At 53.2% G+C, this 18,428-nt stretch overlaps 3 protein-coding genes across 5 annotated transcripts in view; 2 read left to right on the top strand and 1 right to left on the bottom strand.

Annotated features, from left to right (window-relative positions):
• The first annotated feature begins 4,609 nt into the window (after positions 1-4,609).
• On the top strand, positions 4,610-12,491 carry LOC120508006 (fractalkine-like). Its single transcript, XM_039721247.1, has 3 exons — positions 4,610-5,239; positions 8,191-8,311; positions 8,927-12,491. Exons 1-3 carry the CDS (start codon positions 5,173-5,175, stop codon positions 10,017-10,019), a joined length of 1,281 nt encoding a protein of 426 aa, XP_039577181.1. The 5' UTR covers positions 4,610-5,172; the 3' UTR covers positions 10,020-12,491.
• Positions 12,492-14,654: 2,163 nt separating this feature from the next.
• The window catches only part of RANBP10 (RAN binding protein 10), a 74,671-nt gene continuing 70,897 nt past the window's right edge, over positions 14,655-18,428 (bottom strand). Inside the window, exon 15 of one of the 3 annotated variants that reach the window (XM_039721243.1) lies at positions 14,655-15,090. In XM_039721243.1, the coding sequence (XP_039577177.1) occupies positions 14,678-15,090 (413 nt within the window). In that variant the 3' untranslated portion in view covers positions 14,655-14,677. Of the gene's footprint in view, positions 15,091-15,688; positions 15,787-18,428 lie in introns of those variants that run through there. The other 2 variants (XM_039721242.1, XM_039721245.1) reach the window with 2 other exon arrangements.
• On the top strand, positions 14,983-17,341 carry LOC120508007 (C-C motif chemokine 14-like). Its single transcript, XM_039721248.1, has 3 exons — positions 14,983-16,119; positions 16,556-16,667; positions 17,013-17,341. The coding sequence occupies exons 1-3, from the start codon at positions 16,053-16,055 to the stop codon at positions 17,116-17,118; spliced, it is 285 nt and encodes a 94-aa protein (XP_039577182.1). The 5' UTR covers positions 14,983-16,052; the 3' UTR covers positions 17,119-17,341.

The raw sequence follows: 18,428 nt of genomic DNA, 5'->3' as shown, positions 1-18,428 counted from the left end.
GAGCATCTTGGTGGTGTCAGGATGTGTTCCAGCAGCTCCACATTCCTCCTGGGGCCCCAGAGCTGGGGGGACAGATCCTCTCATCCATCTCATCCAGCTTTGTGGAGCTGTTCCCTTCAGGGCCTGCAGCTAGACAGAAGGACTGGGACATCAGGATGTCTCCCCAGCTCTGCAGGGATTAGGCAGGAGCCAAGGGCTGGATGTGTTCAGGGAAGCCTGCTCTGGTGCAGTCCCTTCATGCTCCTTCCCCTCAGCTGAAAAGCTGCCCAGATTTCACCTCTGCCATGCAGGCACCTTTCCCAAGAGTTCCCCATCCCCTTTCCTAGGAAGGAGCTTGCTCCCATGGCTGCCTTGCCCTGTGGGAGGCAAGTGACTCTTCCCTGCTCAGAAATAACCATGGTGTGCCCTGAAGAGCTCCGTGTTTGTTTCTTTAGACAATATTTTCAAACTTGAATCTTGTGTGTTGCAGCAGAGAGTGCAGCCCTTGGCAGCCTCCGTGGGACAGGATGAGTTTTCCTCAGTCTAGGCTGCTCCAGCTGCCAAGGAGAGGCACCAATTCCCACTGCAGGTGTGCACCTTTCCCTGCACTCCCCACTGGGATCAGCCAGGGTGTGATGTGCCAGGGGAAGAGCTGCATTCCACAGCCTGGCTGCCCTGGGATGTAGCTGTGGAAAAGACAGAGCATCAGCACTTGGCACTGTGTGCTGGGCTTCAGATTGGTTCTCATTTACAGAGAAGGAGGAAGCCATTGTGTTCAGAGAAGTGAAAGCCAGTGTAATGTTCTCTACTACTTTTGAAAACATTTTCTACGTAAAGCAGTTCCCTTAAAACACAAGCCCCAGAGTGGTCAGTACTTTCAAAATTGGCTTTTCCGTCCCATATGGAGCCACTGGCTGCAGACAGGTCCAGACATCTGCTTTTCATTTCCTGCTTTATACTTAAATGTGAGAAAATACGAAATCATGTGGTGCCTTTCTTGATCCCCTGCCATTTAATCTTCTCCCTTATTACAGTAATGGCTCAAGAGCTCTTCGTGAAGCACAGAGGCTTCTCCAGAGGGCAATTCCAAAGTGGGAGGCCATATTTGGCTCTAAGGAACCTTCTCCTGAGTTTGGCAAGAGTGTCCTTGGCCAGGAGAGAGGGCTTGGTGGGTTGGTTTGTGTCAGAGCAGTGGCTGAGCTGCCAACACCACTGAGGAGAGGGGGGTTAGTGTGAGGATGAGCTGCCACCAGGCAGCTGGGAGCTTTGTCAGGGAAAAGACAATTCCACCCTATGTCCAGAGCTGGAGTCGTGTCACTGTGTGTCCCTTGCAGCACCAACCCTGGCTCTGTTGTCCCAAAAAATAAATGTTCCTGCTGCCTCTTTCCAGCAAGGCCCTGGGATGGAGGACAGTACTGAGACAAGGATGCTGTCAGTACCTGTCCCCAGGCCCTGCTCTAGTGTCACCAGCTCCTGAGCCTGGGGAGCTCCTGAACATGCTTCCCATGAAGTGGAAATCATCAACATTCTCATCTGGTCCACTCTGGTATCTTTCTCTCAGGCCAGATACAGGCTCCTAGCTCTCACTTACTTTCTCTTTTAATTCTCAGTCTTGACCTTATTTCAAGGAATACAAATCTACTGTAATAAACAATTCTCTCACAAAGAACCAAACAGCAAAGATTTCCAGCAGGGAAATTCCCTGAAGGAGAAGGGAGGTGTCCTGGGGATGTTTCCTGTTAGTTTAGGGCACAACCCACATTCTCTTTGTATGTGGTTTTGCATATAAAGCTTTGCAGGTTCAAGGTGCTCTTTTGCCTTCACGAGCAATTCCTCAGGCATTAGTCATATTTATTCCTGGGGGGACCTTGACCCAGTGCACAGCTCAAGCTGGCTGTGAACAGCCCTGGCAAAGCTGTGGTGGGTGGGAAGTGCTGGAGCTCCTTTCAGGTGTCTCCTGGGTGGGATCTGGCACTTTGACCTGTGGAATATGTGGTCTGGAGCAGTAAACCAAGTTCCTGGCTAAGGGCTGCAGCAATCAAAGGTTAGGGGATGACATCAGATCAAGCTTCTGAGTGTGCCTGGTGCCTGTCACCAATGTCCCCAGCAGACTTTGTTCTCCTTTTGTTCTGCATCAAAGCCAGTGTTTAGGTAGCAGAACATCTGTCCTGCTACAAAAATTAGAGCAGAGCAGGGGCTGGAGGCAGAGAGCCCAAACTCCAGTGTGGACTGGAGTCCACAACAAACTCAGCATGTTCTGTTCTTGCGACTCCAGCGTGGACACTGAGCTGTGTGGTGTGACATCCTTTTGTGGCTGCTGAGGTACCCCTGGGGCAGTGCTGCAAGGCCAGAGCTTGCAGGACTCCTGGTGGTGCCCAGTGCCCAGAGTGTGGTCCCTCTGCCCACACTCCATGGCAGGAGCACAGGTGAATGTTTGTGGACGTTCTTCCCTTGTCCATGTTTCCAAGCCTTCCTCAGCCATACTGTGGTTACACACAGGGAGGAAAACAACCCTCTTCCCATTTTCTACTGCTTTTCTTTGGTGCTGTAACACCTCAGAGAGCCTCTGGGTGCAAAGGGTTGCCTCAGGAACTCTCCCAAGGAGGAATGGGAGCAGGCTGGGATAAACTGGTTCCCAGTTACTCAGTTGTTCTGCTCTTTGTTTCCCTGAAGGCTTGGAAGTCCCTGGCTCACAGGGTTGCACACTCCGTCACTTGGATGCTGGGATTCTTCTGGGATTGCTCGTGTAGGAGGTCACCTGCCTGCTTGCACTCATCCATGTCACATTTTCATCTACAGGTCCAGATCTGCACTGAAAAACAACCTGCTGTGCCTGGAAACTACAGTGAAATGAAATCAAATTGAGAAAACAAGTGCCCAGACAATTCCTCTGTAACTAAAGAAGCTAAAATCTGATCAAGGTAAGAGAAGTCCTGAGAACCTTCGCTGTCAGACTGACACAATGCCCGTGGTTTGCCACTAGTTATGTCAGGAATATCTCCTGGAATACATCAGATCCTCTGACTTTAGGTTCTTCAATGCTGCAAGACCTCAAAGAAGTGCAGTAAGGGTCGAAATCTGTTGAATCTGAAGAGAAGTCCTGAGGTCCTTCACTGTCAGACTGACACAATACCTGTGGTTTGCCACTAGTTATATCAGGAATATCTCCTGGAATACATCAGATGTTCTGATTTTAGGTTCTTCAATGCTGCAAGACCTCAAAGAAGTGCAGTAAGGGTCTGGTGTGGAGGAGCAGATTGGGATGGGGTGGGATGGGGTGGGATGGGATGGGATGGGATGGGATGGGATGGGAGGGTGGTATAGGAAGTGGGTTGGCAGTGGTGGTGCCAGTTTTCTGCCAGCTGCAGCCCAGGTTTGTCACTACTCCTTGGAGCTGCCTGCTCCCACTGGAGGCAGTTGCTGTGCCTCTGTGTGCTGCTTTTGGTGGGAAACACAGGGCTTGGTGGTGGCTTAGGCCCTCGCTGCTGCCAGCACTTGGTGGCTCGTGGTGTCCCACAAAGCCAGGCTGAGGCTGCAGCTGCCCTCCACACTCCTGCTGCGGAATTTCCTTGTGCAGATGTCACCTCCAAATCCAGCTGCTGGGCTCACAGGGAGCAAATGGAGATGTCCAAAAGTGACCTGAGGTTCCTCTGCCAGGTGAAAGGCCTCCAGCCCCACCTGCAGAGGAGCAGCAGCTGGGTTATCTGCCAGAGAGCAGTTTGTGCCCTAAAACAACAACGCCTATGGCGAGTCATGCCTTTGGCAAACAAAGCACTCCCACTCAGCTGAATGTCACAGCCCTTCCTCAGTTTTACCTGTCTCTGGCAGCAAACCCTTTGCAGAAAAGGCAGAACCTGTTTCTTCAGGGGAGATGTGAGCATATGTAGGCTGTGCCATCGCTTCCAGCAGCCAAGGTGCCCAATGGCTTCAGGCAATGCCATTTCCTGGGACAAAAGATTCCTGTGGACCTTGAGAAAACACCATTTGGGGAAGGGCCAGAAAACATCCCAACAAACTCAGCATGTTCTGTTCTTGCTAGATCAAACAGGCTATTTCAAGCCTTAATTTTTATTTCATTTCCTTGAAATGGGCTCTTTCTTCTAATACAACACAAGCAAAAACTGAAGTTGCAGGCTGGGATTTTCACCAAATGCATTGTATGGAAACCTGGGGGTTTTCCTCTTTTGAGAACTAAAATCCCAACTGGAACCATTGGAATTTCCCACAGCACAGAGATGCCAGGTTTCCGCCAGCCCTAAAAAAACTTCAGCCAAAAAAGATTTATTTTCCGAGGCAGTCACAGACTCAGTCTTCAGCTTATCTCCATCTTTCAGCTGAGGGAACTGCCAGGGGGAAATTGCTGTGTCTCCTGGAGCGGGGATGAAAGAGAAAGCAAAGGTGCAGGATGTGGCATGTCCGCTGCTGACCTGCCTGAGGCTGCCCGGGCTGCAGAGCTGGGCTCTCCTGCTCCTGCTCCCAGCCCCGCTGTGTGTCCATGGAAAACCAGGCTGTCCTGGCCAGCACAGCCTGCAGAGAGCACGGCCAGGGCACCGGCAGGGCCCTGCTCATCCCTGTCCCCGGGGATGCTCCGCAGAGGGGCCCGGCGGAGATCAAAGCGTGGCTGATGAACTCGTCATCCTGATTAGCGAATTCCGTCTCTTCTGGCCTAATGACTGCTGCCGTAAGATGGCTGCCAAAAAGGAAAGGACTAACTGCTTTGGCATTTTGGGTAATTAATGAGCTTGCCGAGCAGCGGGGAGCTGTAGCTGGAGGTGGGGAGAGCTCCACGAGCCTGAGGACAGCGATGCCTTGGCAAGGGACACGTTGGTGGGAGAGGAGGAGGGAGCAGCCGACCACTGAAAGTCCCTGCCTGGATAATTTGCCAAGTCTGGGCTGCGGTGCGTGTGCTGGGAAAAGCTGGTGCAACTCCATCTGGGGAATTCCAGGAGCCATCCCGCGCCTCGGCAGCCGCTATTCCCTCCCCTCTCCCTCTTCCCTCCTCCTCCTCCTGTCGTCACCCTTGGACACGTGTGAGGCAGTGAATAACAACTAAAGCTCTGCCTCGGGGCTCCACAGTCCTGGAATGAGCGGCAGCATCCGTGTCGCTCCGGAGGATGCAGTAAGCAGCCGGGAGCGGGGAGCGCTGCCGGGGATCCCTCCCTGCCTGCCTTTCCTCCTGCCCACCACGGGAACATGAAGGCTGCCTGTCTCCAGATGCTGCTGCTGCTGTGGGCCCTGTGCCTGGTGACCCTGGCTGGAGGTGAGCCGCAGCCCCGCTCGTCCCGCCCTGCCCCGCACGGCCGGGCTCGGCGGTGGCCGCGGGGACGGGGACACTGATCGGGACCTGTGCGGGATGCAGGAGAGCTCAGGGCAGCATCCGGCCGGGTTTGGGAAGCGGTGGCGGGGAAGGAGCCAATAAATGGCCGCAATCCTGGCGGCAGGGACATCCGAGATGGCTTCTGTCACGCCTCAGGGCGGCGGAGACACTTCCCGATAACCCGCATTAGGAAAAAAGCATCGTGCACTCCTTGTCCGCATTATTTTTCTTTTCACGTCCCTGGGGAGGTGGCAGGAAGGCTGCAGCCTGGCCAGGGGTGGGTGTCTGGGGGGAGACACGCTGTGCTGAAGGTCCTGCGAGGCAGGGCTGTCCCTGCAGTGTGTGTGTGTGTGCGTGTGCCGCTCTCCTCTCCCGGGATGGAGATCTCTGCGGGCTCCGGGCCCTGCCCCTGGCACAGGGCAGTGCTCGCCACCCCCAGCAGGGCCACCCTGGGCTGTCCCGCAGGCTCCCAGCCCCGCGGGCAGGGCTGGGCTTTGCCGGGCCAAGGGGGGATGGCTCCCACGAGGCAGAGAGCCCCTGGGATCCGCGTCCTGCTGCGGGCACACGGGAGGAGCGAGGACACACGGGCGGCTGCGGCTGCGGCTCCTCCCTGCCCACAGCCCCGGCAGGTTCTGCAGCGCTGGCCCGGGCAAAGGGGACAGCAGGGACAGCAGGGACAGCAGGGACAGCAGGGACAGCAGGCAGCCCACCCTGCCCTGCATACCCTGCTTGGCACTGCCTGATTGCTCACCCATGGCCAAGCATCCATTTCCCCCACAATGAGGAAATAGGTCCACAGGCCTGCTGGAGCTCCCTGGCTCTTTTGAGGAACTGTGCTGAAAAGCAGGTGCCAAAGGCTCCTGAGAGCAGTGGTCCTGGGCAGAGAAACTCCCACATCCCTTTGGCAGGCTCAGATGCAGCTCAGAGAAGGGGCTGCGTGCCCCAGGAGGAGGGCTCCATGCTCCTGTGGCACCCCTCTGTCCTTGGAAGGCGCTTTCCCAGCTCCTCCACTCTGGGAGAAGCCTACCAGGAGTTCAGCCAGATGGAAACCGTTTGCATTGGTGCCAATGACTGTAAAATCAGCTCAGGCTTCTCAAAGGAACCTGCTCCCCACCATGCACGTCCCTGGCTGCCCACGGGGATGGTGTGGCCCTCTTGTCACCGTGTCTGTTTTGTTGAACTGTGCTCTTGGAAGTGGAGGGCACCAGCAGAATATCCTCTGGCTAATGAGAGCTGATTGGCAAGTCAGCCACCCTGAATTCCCAGCAGGGAATTCTTGACCCTAAAATGCCACAGAATACATTATTGTGTGAAATAAGAGTTTTGCTTTGGCTTGACTTGACTGAGAGTTGGAAAGGGACTTCTGTAGAGGGGCCACAGGAGTGTTTGCTTGGGATTTCTTTGCAATCATTTCCCCAGTAAATGATTCAAATGATTCAGAGTGCTCTTGCATTGATGCTCATTCTTGTACCTGGTACCTGAATCATTCCTAACTGAACTACACAAAATTGGCCACATTCACTTGGGAACCAGAGGCAACATTTTGTAAGTTCTCAAAGGAACAGATCTGGTTCTCCAAGGAACAGGGCCTGCTCCCCACCATGCACGTCCCTGGCTGCCCACGGGGATGGTGTGGCCCTCTTGTCACCGTGTCTGTTTTGTTGAACTGTGCTCTTGGAAGTGGAGGGCACCAGCAGAATATCCTCTGGCTAATGAGAGCTGATTGGCAAGTCAGCCACCCTGAATTCCCAGCAGGGAATTCTTGACCCTAAAATGCCACAGAATACATTATTGTGTGAAATAAGAGTTTTGCTTTGGCTTGACTTGACTGAGAGTTGGAAAGGGACTTCTGTAGAGGGGCCACAGGAGCGTTTGCTTGGGATTTCTTTGCAATCATTTCCCCAGTAAATGATTCAAATGATTCAGAGTGCTCTTGCATTGATGCTCATTCTTGTACCTGGTACCTGAATCATTCCTAACTGAACTACACAAAATTGGCCACATTCACTTGGGAACCAGAGGCAACATTTTGTAAGAGACAGCCTGATTGAAACCAGATGCCAGTTCCTTTCTTCACGGAGGCCCCAGATAAATCAGGGATTGTTTTTGTAAATCCTGCCCCCAGGGGTGTCAGGAACAAATTGTCAGGATGTGTTGTGCAAGTGCCTGTGGTGGGAGGCTGGAGGTGGATGCAGGCATGGATGGTCCCCAGTGGTGTGACTGGCCTTGCCCCTTGAAGGGGTCAAGAGGGGTTTTGTTTTTACACTTTGCAGACTGAAAACTGTATTTCTGGTGGAGGTCAAAAAGATGTGTTGGGGAAGCTGGGCTGCTGAGATAGCTGTGAGAGTGAAGCATCATTCACCAGAGGGTTCTTGCTCTGCATCCTTTCTCTGAGCCCAGGGCATTCAGAGACCAGCAGCAGACAGGCAGGATGCCCACCTGGACGGGAGTCCCACAGGAGGAAGAGATAAGACTGATAAGGAGAGAGCACCCTGCCCCCTGGTGAGGGTTGCAGCAGCTCTTTGGGGCATGAAGAAATGAATTTTCTGGGCATTGTGCTGAGACCAGTCCTCCTGGTAGCCAAAGGGGAAAGGACCTGCAGGTCCAGGGGCTTGCACATCCTACAGGACAAGCTGGAATGCTGTCCCAAAAGCCCACAGGTTTCACAGTGCTTTTTTCCCCTCAGTTTTCTGGGTATCTTATTGTATGTGTGGGTGCTACAAGCAAATTTGGCTTTGTCTTCATCAGGATCTGTTTTCATCTTGGTTCAGCGGGGATTGGAAACTTGTGGCAAGCTTTGGACTCTTCCCTGGAGAAGGAGAAATGAAACAGTGCTGGTTTTGAGAGGCCCTGATAAAAAGCCAACACTTAATGAGGTGAAATTTTTATTTCAGGGCAACCCAAAGCACCTGTGAAGTGTTCAGATGTGTGCAGAGGTTTTGCAAAGAGGTTACCAGAGAAGCTGATCAGCAGCTACCGCGAGATCGACCCCAAATGCAGACGGAATGTCACCATGTAAGTGCTGCCCCCCTTCCAGGTGGGATCAGGGCTAAATGGGTGGGGAAAGGGACTGGGAGACTTACTTGGCAGGACAGGGCAGAGGAATGAGGTGGGGAGAGAGCTCATGTGTTCCTCTGAAAGCAGGTGTTTTGTCTGAAGACAGATTCAGACTTGTGAGCTTGTCTGGAAAGAGAAAAGCTCCCTTTCTTTTCTTTGGGGTAATTGTTGTTTTGTGCTTCTGCTGCAGTTCATGCACCATTGACACCATTTTATTGCAGCCCAGGGGGTGGCTCCAAAGTGAAGCTGCTGGGTTGACCTTGGAAGGTCTCACATCACCCAGTAGATCAGGGATTTTCCTTCCCGCCTGTGTGCCCTGGGGCAGCTGGTGCCGTGGAGCTTTCTGTGTCCAAGCAGGACAATGCTTCTGAAAGTGAAAAACTTCCTAGGGGAAAACCCTTCACCCATGAGTCATGTTCAGTGCTGCTCAGTCAGTCAGAGGCACCTGCCTGCCTTTCCTGAAATGAATCATCCAGATAGCACTTGGTGTTTGTATCTACACACCTTCCCATAGCTCTGATCACCTGAACCAGTGTTTTCTTTATTCAGTGAGCGATCCCTTTCTATTTTCAGATTTACTACTGTGAAGTCCAGGGAGATTTGTGCAGACTCAAACGAAGGCTGGGTGCAGGAGATCAAAGAAAAACTGAAAAGGAAAAATGCCACGGTGATGCCACCACGTGATGTCACCTCAGCAGAAGAGCCCGGTGGTGTTGAGAGACGTGTTGGTCTTCCAGAGCTGGCTCCATCTCAAGCCACTGGTCCAACTAGTTTCTTCCAAGGGACTGGAACAACACTCAGGGAGAGAATACACGCTCCTGCTGCCACGACAGGGGTGTCCAGCAAGCCCCCAGTGGGCAGGCAGGAGCCCACCCAGCTCCCTGCAGGATCCAGCCCCGTGGCATGGGAAGAGGCTGCACACTCTGAGGTCACTCCAGAAGCAAAGGCAGAGCCCTCAAATTCTCCTGCATCTTCAGCAGCTGCTGCAGCAGGTGTGGGCTCCAGGCAGCCCACCCCACGCCCCACTGTTCAAGACACAGCTTCTCCCAGCTCCAGTTCAGACCTGATGGCTGCTGCTGGAGGATCAAACCAACCTGTACTTGCCACCAAAGGATCCCTGGACCCTGCAAGAGCCAGCACACCAGACACTGCTTCCAGCAGTTCTAGGTCAGCTCTCCCCTCCATCTGGGACAGTTTGAAGACCACAACAGCCACAGAGACAGCACCACAGACTACTCCAGTTTCTACCCTGAGCTCCAGCACTGCCATAGACAGAGCTGCTTCTGTCCATACCAGCAGGGTTGTTGGTCCCTCTGCAGATGTGTTTGGCACTACAGCATTTGATCATTCCTTGCCTGTAGGGAAGCAAGAGCCTTCAGACACATTGGTTTTTACTCACCAGGCGCTGTCAAGCCAAGCCAGAGTGCAGATGATCACAGTCAGGCCAAACAATCTGCCTCTGCCCAGCTTCTTGTCAAAATCTCAAATGCACTTTGTCATCCCAGTTTCTGTGGTGTGTGGACTGATGGCTGGCAGTGTTGTTCTTGTATGGCTGTATCTGAAATATGGAGTCAAACCAGAAGAAACGTCAAGAGAAATGGTGCAGGGCTTGCTCTACCAGCAGACAGGGCATCAAGACAATGTCTATCCAATGGAAGTAATATGAATGCTTCATGGCATGGACATTTCTGGCCTCAGCTGTGTGTGTGTTGCTCCAGAAAAGCTGTTCATGATGAACTGGTGACCGGTAGGAAGCAAGCCTGGGAATAAAAATCGCAGAGAAAACTGGTTTTTTGATGGGGCAGAATGCCCAATAATGTATCTACTTCATCGTTGACCACTCACAGTGTTCTGGAAATAAGGGAGACACTTCTTTTCCACTGGCACTATTCTGTACAAAGGCTGTGGCTGTTCTGTTGCTGTTGGTGGCTCTTTGCCAGGTGATGTGATTTTCCAAGTCACTCTTGGGAATTCTCCTGTGGTTCCTCGTGGCCCAGGCAAGGAGCCACTCACCCACCCACACTGCTGGACTTGGGCTCAGCCACCTTGAGCAATCTCTGCACCAAACCCACACAATTTGCACTTAAACTCTCTGCTGCTTCTTCCTTTGCACTTCAGGTCTCTGCTTTGCCAGACCAAGCTGAAGCTGAGGCCAGCGGGGTGCTGGCTCTCCTTGGGCTGCTGGACTTTACTTTCATCATTTTCTCTTGCTGGAGGCACGAGGGATAGCCCAGCTTTCCAGAAATAGCTGACCAGCACTGCATCTGATCAGGGGACTGAAAGTCAGTGCTACAGATCTTCTGTTCAGAGAAGCTGGCAGTCCACAGTCCATCTCTCCTTGAAATCAGGCCCTTCCTTTTAGCAGCTGTGGGTATTTCTTCTTGCAGATGGATTCTGAGCTGTTTCTTGGCAAATCAATGCAATAAATCCCTTCTGCCAGCTGATGCACCTTGTGCCCAGCTGCATTCATCACCAGAGCAGGAAAATGCTGATGAATCTTCACAAATGGGAGAAATCAAGAAGCCACCCAATCATTTTGCTATTCCTGTGTTATCACTGGAACATTTTTGCTCTTCTCTGCAAGCACAAAACCCAGGAAATGTGGAGCTAAAGGCAATTCTGGATGTAGTCATGAAGGAATTACTCTACCACAGCAGGCATAACATCCTTTTGATCCCATTTTCTCTCCAGAAATAAGCACATTTGTTGATCCATTAAAAAAAGCACAAAATGCCTGTTCATGGTCCTATAGTTCAGCCACATTTCATTTTTTCCATTTTTGGATAGCACTGATCACCAGGCTATGGAAGCACTGTAACAGAACCAGGCTTTTTTAAACCCCAAATTGATTTTGATTTTTACACTTCCTGACATTGCTGTACATAAGTTTATGTTTTATCTGGGGTTAAGTCTTGAAAGCCCTTATTAAACTTTGACTCCAGGATGAATTCTGCTGGAGTGTGCAAAGGTCTTCATGACGTGATGCTTTGTAAGTAGAAACATATCAAGGGTCAGATCCCACCAACCTCAGTGGATCACATCCCTAAGTACAAATATGCATGCAGAAAACAAAAGCAAGATCAGCAAGAAAAAAGGCAAGAAAATGATAAGCAAGATCATCAGAAATGATGGGCCAGCTGTGAAGCAGAGCTGAGGAGTGTGGCCTGTTGGATCTGCCAGGTTGCACCTTCAGGGCATCCATCCAGCCCTGCAGGGGAGAGGACACACTACAGCTGTGCTTCTTTCTGCCATCACACACCCCTGACTTCTGCATTTTGTTGACTTGAGGGACTCCTCTCCTTTGCAAGCACGGGATGCAATCAGATTAATTTCAGTGATTAATTTGGAGTGAAATCCTTCCTTGTGCAGCAGCTCAGCTGTGGAACTCTGGCTGGGGTTGGTTTTCACATAGGTTAAATCTGACTCTGCCAGTGCCACCTCCCCATGCACAGCTGGAACTGGTGAGGTGATGTATTATTTTTATATGAAACACTAGAAATGTTATTTTTGTAAAAAGGTTTTATAGCTTTTTGAATGTATGTAATGTCCTGTCTGAGCTGCTTGGAGCCGAGACCTTTGTGGCAGCACTGGGAAACACTGTGCCTTGTCTATGTTGTTGCTGGTCTTGGACAGCTTGTGCATGTCCCTGGGAGCTGGATCACTGCCCAGGCCCTTCAGCAGAGTGGACACTTTGCAGGTGGAGTGCTGGGGAGATGGGTGTGCACCAGCCAGGTCACTGGGAGTCCCACCAGTCCTTGGAAGGAGCTCCCAGCTGCTGTGATCCCACTGAGCTCACCAGGAGCAGCTGCTTCTCCAGGCTGGCCCTGTCCTGGTGCTTTCCCTGCTCTCTCTCCTGTCCTGGCTGTTTGCAGCAGGGTGCTGGCACCCTCACAGGGCACAGTGAAACCCAGCACAGGGGGACACTGCTGCTCCTCTGCAGTGGGCAGTCTGGGAGGGAGGGAGGAGGGAGCCTGTGGGGTCACCCATTTCTGGGGGTTAAATACCACTTGCTGTAGAGCACAGTGACTGTTACAAGCTCCAGTTTGTTTGTACATTGAGTGTGTGCATGAGATATGAGCTGTACATTTTTATAGAAGTCAAAGTAATAAAGTCTTTATGTTAAAAACTTTCATGTCAAGCTTTCAACTTTCAAGTCCTTATGTTAAAAACTCAGGGGATTGAGCCTTGGGCTGGGTTACCAGGCCTGGTCCCTGCAGAGATGAGCACCCATGACTGAGCACTGTGGAAGGCATCCCAGCACCACCAGGAGATGGCAAAGCTGGCACAGCTGGATGTGGCCAGGCCATTGCTCCATCTCCTTTAAGGGTTTTGATCTTGCAGGTGTTGGCAGGAAATACATTTCCCCACAGGGAGTTGTGTCTCCCACCTTACCAAGGCAATAGAGAAAAGTGGGTTTTTGTATTGTTTCAGCAAAGCTAAGGTCAAACAGGAGCTCAGAGACAGCAAAGGCTCCAAGTCTGTTCTGTAAGGAGACAAGAGGGCAGGGGCTGAGACAGGACCTCTCCCACCCCAGCCAGGGCTTGGGCTGCCCTGTGTGCTGCTCTGGAGCTGAGAGGTGGCAAGAGCAGCTCAGTGAAAGAGGCATTTCTCAGGGGTTTGCCTGGACTGGGGAGCTGGCAGGAGCAAGAGGGGTGAGCTCTCAGGAGCTCTCATCCCAACCATCTCTCAGCCCTGTGCCTTTCTAGGTGGGTGCAGAAGTCAATGAAAATTTCCTGCTGCTGAGTCACCAGGCCAGAGAGGTCATTTGGGGGATAATGTAACTCTAAGGAAGCGAAAGCACTTTTGTTTTTCTTATTTCATTTCTCCTCTCCTTTGGAGAGGCAGGCGAGGAAGGAGGGGGCTGAGAAACCATCCAGGCCTGACAGGGTGACTCATTTCCCATCATTTCCCCCGGGCAGAGCTGGCCCCAGCAGGGCTCTCTGGGGCTGCTCCTCTGGAGAGTTTGGGTGCCCCTGGGCTGTGGGTGGCACACGCTCCCTGGCTTTGCTGGTGTTGGTGTCTGGCTGTGCAGGGAAGGACCTTGTGCCTCCACAAGCTGAGCTGCAGCATCTGTCTGCTGCTTGCTTAAACTCTAGGAGCTCTAAAGGGCTCAAGGTTGAAAAAAGGAGCCTGAAGTCCTCATTAAGCATCATTTCCTCTGATTGCTGCTCCACACAGAAGCCTCTCCAGTGCAGAGCCTCCCTCACACCCCAGGTTCATCCTCCACTTAACCCTGAGGTAGTTGTTTGACCTCATTGGCTAGAAATGGAAAAACGTCTCATTTTCAGTGTGTTTGAGGAAGCTGACATCAGATCTATTATTTAACCTTCCTTAGCAAGATAAGGCCACTTCCAGTTTCGGGTGCAGGTGCATTGACCTGTGCCGCTTCTTGGCTGTCTTTGTGAGGGCTCCTGCATGCCCACAGAGAGTTTCTGCTCTGTCCCTGAGCCTGTGGACGAGCTTGCCCAGGGAGTTAGTGCAGGCAGAGCCTGGGGCAGGGCTCCTGGAAGGCACAGAGCTGTTGAAAGGCTGCACAGCCTTCCTGGAGCCTCCGTGTCGCGTGATGTGGGCAGAGCTTCCCTACAGGATGCAGCTCAGCTCACCAGCTCACAGCTCTGGGTGCTCCCCAGTGTCCGTCTGTAGGAAGAAGACTTTGGAAGACATTCCCATTTTTCTAATTTTAGAGTGTCTTTCCAGGCTGTGGGACTTGGCAGGGCTGTTCCTGGAATCACAGGGATTTTGGGAAGGAAGAAGAGAATCACCTTTGGTTTGTGGCTGTGTCCTGAGTCAATCCCTGGAGGGAGCACCCCAAAGAAATGGGAAGGAGCTTTGCAGGCAGAAAGGGTGAAGAGGGTTTAAAGAAGCCAGACAAGGAAGTCTCATCTTGTAAATGGAAAAGATTCAAAAGTGACTGAGTAGAAGAGAAGAAAGCAGGGAAAACTTATTCCCAACTCTCCCACCACCTCCTTCCCAGGTGCAGGATGCCTGTGGTTGTTTTCCAGCACAGCTGGGAGTGCTCAGTCACCCACTGGGACCCCAAACCCAGCTCGGGGCTGTTCTGCCCAACTCCTCTGTCCCCTCTCTGGCACCACAGCTGGCAAAGGCTGCATCTGATGTGTGCCCTCAGCCTCCCTCCTCCTGCAGAATAACAAGATTCTGTTATTTTTTTAAACAAGCACATTCTTCTGAGTCTGCTCAAGTGAAAGGAAAACTTGGGCCAGCAGAGGGGCTTTCCAGCACTTAAAACTCAATGTCCACACACCAGCCTTTCCCTTGTCAAAGTGAAAAAGAAGAAACACCAAAAGTTCTCCAGGGAGTTGTGAATCATCTGGCTTCTACAGACACGGCTTCAAATCCTGGGAAAAGGGAAGCAGAGCATCTCAGGCCACGTCTTGGGCCAGAAAATGAAACACAACTCTTAAGCAGGAGCTCCTTAAGGTCCATCCAGAGCAGTGGATCTTGAGCCTCCATCAGCAAGAAATGTGTCTGAGGAAGCTGGGCTTGGGGAGCATGACCAGAGCAGTTCCCAGCACTGGGTGGTTTTCCTCCCAAATATTTTAAAGGGCATCCAGGGATGACAGTCCGAGGCACAATATCCTGCTCCAGAGTGTGGCTGGGAGGTGCCAGTGTGAAGAAGGGTTTGAGGTGGCCCCTTGGTAGCTCACAGGGAGTGAGGGAGGACTGTGGTGCCAGGGGATCTGCATGGCACCCCTCTGCTCCAAGCATCCACTTAGAGTCTGGTTAAAAAGAGGGAAAGGTGAAAAAAGTGCCTGAGCTGAGCGTGACTGGCAAGGACCTACAGAGGGGCTCCTTGGGCCTCCAGAAGGGCTGAAGAAAGGGGAGCCCAGCACAGGGGGGAGAACTGTCCCCAGGTTAACACAGAGGGGCTGACCCCGTCCAGCAGGTCCCTGCAGGATCTGGGATGCCTCAAGGCTGTGGAGGGAGGAAGATGATGGAAATACACCCAAAACCTCTGAACAGTTATTTTTCCATCCATTCCCCTCAGCCTGACTCCTGCCCTGCAGCTGGGGCTCAGCCAGCCCTGTCCCCAAGGAAAGGCTCCACTTCCCCCCCTCCTCTTTCCCCCCTCACTGCCCAGTTATCAACAGGGATTTTTGATGGAAATATTGGGTTCCTCTCCACAGCACCAACATGGAATGGGATGCAATTTCTGCCAGTATTTGCCAGCTTGCCCCTTTCAAGGCACAGAGGGCTGGTGGCAGCAGCAGTCACTGTGCTTCTGTTCAATGCTCTCCAGGACTCACAAGCCATCCAGGCATCTCCAGCACATTCTGCTGGCTCTGGGCTGCGTGACCTGGCACGGGACACCAAGCTTTGCCTTTCCTGTGGCTATGAATCCCCTCTCTGAAGGCCCAGGAGCTCTTGAGTTTGCATCTGCAGAGAGGAGGATTTCACTTCCTTCGTGACTTTCCCTGTGTGGGTGAACACAGAAGCTGACACAATTTATTTTGCCTTTCCAGGTACTGTCTGTCTGTAATCCCAATGACCCTACGTGACATGGAAATCCCCACGGGCTATGAACTGGAAGCTTTTCCCGGAATTAGGTTCAAATGGGAAAGGGATAACTGGGGAGGAGCAGAGAGTATAAATTGCAGCAGCTCCTTGCCTGAGCTCAGAGCTGAGCTCCCCCAAGGAGGCAGAGCAGCATCCTGCAAGGAAGAGCCCTCCCGGAGCCACCATGCTCACTGCAAGGAGAGTCCTGCTGCTGGCTGTGCTCCTTGCCCTCTCACCGTGCTCCCATGAAGGTAAAGCCCCTCGTGGGCCCCTGCTGCTGGCTGGGACTCAGGGCTGCCCGTGGGGAGGTCAGGAAGGAAACCCCTGGGCAGGGCAGGGCAGGGCAGGGCAGGGCAGGGCAGGGCAGGGCAGGGCAGGGCAGGGCAGCACATCCTGGGCTGCAGGGAGGGATGGGGGATGCTCCTGGGGCTTTGGCAGAGCAGCACATCCTGGGGTGCAGGGAGGGATGGGGGATGCTCCTGGGGCTTTGGCAGAGCTGCTGCAGGGCTGGGTGAGGACCTGCAGCATCCTTCTGCCCCGGGAAGGGAGGAGGAGGCACCTGGGGCTCCTCATGGCAGCATTTGCAGAGCCTGGGGGATGTTGTGTGCACCAGCCCTGTCCTGGGGGAAGCTCCTGAGGGCAGCTGCCTGCAGAGCCAGCCCCACCGTGCCTCTTTGTGTCCTGCAGCCCCTTACAGCCCAGCCGAGTGCTGCTTCGACTACATCAAGGGCGTGCTCCGGCTGGATTACCTGCTGGCCTCCTACTCCACCCCCAGGGAATGCTATTTCCCAGCAACTGTGTAAGTCCTGCTCCCTACTGTGCTGTCTGCTGGGCTGTCACAGTTCAGTTCTGCTCCATCTGGGGACAGGACAGGGACAGGTCTGTGTAACCTCCTTGTTTCCAGCATGAAGAAGGGAGGTCGTGACTGTCTGGGCACTTCTGCAAGGCCAGTGCAGCTCCTGAGGGCTCTGAGGGGCTCTGGAGGGGTGGGGTGAAGGATGAGCTGCTTGTAGGGCACCCAGAACCCAGGGGCAGGCACAGGGACAAAGGGAAAGGGGAAAGGGTGCAGGGGAGGAGGATGGTGTGGGTGCGAGTGGAGTCACAGCTGTCACTGCTCACAAAGCTTCACCTTTACCCTTGGCAGGTTTGAGACCAAGAGAGGAGCCAAGGTCTGTGCAAACCCCGAGGAGAAGTGGGTGAAGAGAGCAGTTAAAATGCTTCAGAAAAAGAAGGAACTTCACAGCCCATGATGCAGAGGGGGTGCCCTGGTTGAGGCTGCCCAGCACCCTGCTGGAAGGAAGGTTTGCAGCGCCCCTCTCACAAGGGGTTAAGGCTGTTCAGCTCCTGGGAGAGAGCCCTGACACCCCCAGAGCCCTGAGCTGCATCCACAGCTGGGCAGCAGCTCCTGGAGTGCTGCTGGCCCAGCCTGCACCTGCCTGCTGACACAGACACAAAATAAACTTTATTGTGTGATACTGGAGAGTGGTGTCCTTTCTGCTCCCACTTTTCTTTCTGGGGCTGGCTCTTCCCTCTGGGTCTCAGGGCAGGAAGGGAGGGCAGGGATGGGACTTCAAGGGAGCCCTAAAGGGGCTGGAGACTCCTCTGAGGGGTTTTAGGTGCAGAACTGCCATCAGTTTCAGGCTGAGGTTTCAGCCTGTCCTTTTGCTGCCCCGTGGAGGAGCAGAGCCTGTCTGTGCCCAGGCCTGTGGTGTCTCAGCTGGGCTGCAGGGGAAGCTTTCCCTGGCAGGAGGGACAGGCAGGGCAGCTGAATCACACAAGGCATTCCTGCACACATCCCCTGCCATGGAGAGCCCAGCAGTGACCCCTGCCAGGCTTTGGGAGGGGGAGCAGAACTGGAAGGGCAGGAGTGAGGAAAGTCACAAGTTAAAGACAGGTTAATAAAGCAGAACTGGCACACAAGCAAAGCAAAAGGAGGGATTATTTCTCTCCTTCCCATGGGTGGGCAGGGGTCCAGCCAGGGGGAGCAGAGCAGGGCTCCCTCACGTGTAACAGTGACCTGGGAAGACAAATGCTGCAACTCTGAACGTGCCCCTACTTCCTCCTTCTTTCCCTGTTACAGTCCAGTAAGGGGGAAAAAAAGGAGAACCAACCAAAGAAAGAAACCTATCCAAAAAACCCATGCAGTGATGAAGAAACCATCTTGCACTGGCCCAGATGATGCTGAGCCAGTCCCTTGTGCCAGCATCACAGCTCCTGGGGAAGGGGATTTTGGCAGCAGCAGCTCCAGGGATGTTTTCCCAGCAGAGCTGAGGGGTGACCCTGCCACGCTGCAGGTCTGGAACCTGAGGTGTCAGGCACCAAGACCTGGAGAACTCTGGGTGCACCAGGAGAGCCTGCAGCCTGCAGAAGCCTCTTGAGCTGCTGCCTTGCCACTGCAGGAGTCCCCAGGCCATGGAGTCTCTGTTTGCTCGGGCTTGGTGCCCTCTCCTGACAGCTGTGGCTCAGGCACTGGCATTTACCATGGGCCAACAGTTCATGTTCTCTGATAAAGAATCAGCTTTGTGATTATCCACTCAAAACCCAAAGCATTTTATGAGTC

The sequence above is a fragment of the Passer montanus genome, unplaced genomic scaffold (assembly GCF_014805655.1).
Source record: "Passer montanus isolate IOZ18808 unplaced genomic scaffold, ASM1480565v1 scaffold45, whole genome shotgun sequence".
Taxonomy (NCBI): domain Eukaryota; kingdom Metazoa; phylum Chordata; class Aves; order Passeriformes; family Passeridae; genus Passer; species Passer montanus.
The sequence above is the reverse complement of the archived record's forward strand: the minus strand, read 5'-3'. Positions and strand labels throughout refer to the sequence as shown.

Bases quoted from the DNA above. Each gene is read 5' to 3' on its own strand.
- LOC120508007 (XM_039721248.1), top strand. From the start codon at position 16,053: ATGCTCACTGCAAGGAGAGTCCTGCTGCTGGCTGTGCTCCTTGCCCTC. The intron at 16,120-16,555 runs GTAAAGCCCCTC...TGTGTCCTGCAG, and splicing joins CTCACCGTGCTCCCATGAAG to CCCCTTACAGCCCAGCCGAG. The intron at 16,668-17,012 runs GTAAGTCCTGCT...TACCCTTGGCAG, and splicing joins TGCTATTTCCCAGCAACTGT to GTTTGAGACCAAGAGAGGAG.
- LOC120508006 (XM_039721247.1), top strand. From the start codon at position 5,173: ATGAAGGCTGCCTGTCTCCAGATGCTGCTGCTGCTGTGGGCCCTGTGC. The intron at 5,240-8,190 runs GTGAGCCGCAGC...TTTTTATTTCAG, and splicing joins CCTGGTGACCCTGGCTGGAG to GGCAACCCAAAGCACCTGTG. The intron at 8,312-8,926 runs GTAAGTGCTGCC...TTCTATTTTCAG, and splicing joins TGCAGACGGAATGTCACCAT to ATTTACTACTGTGAAGTCCA.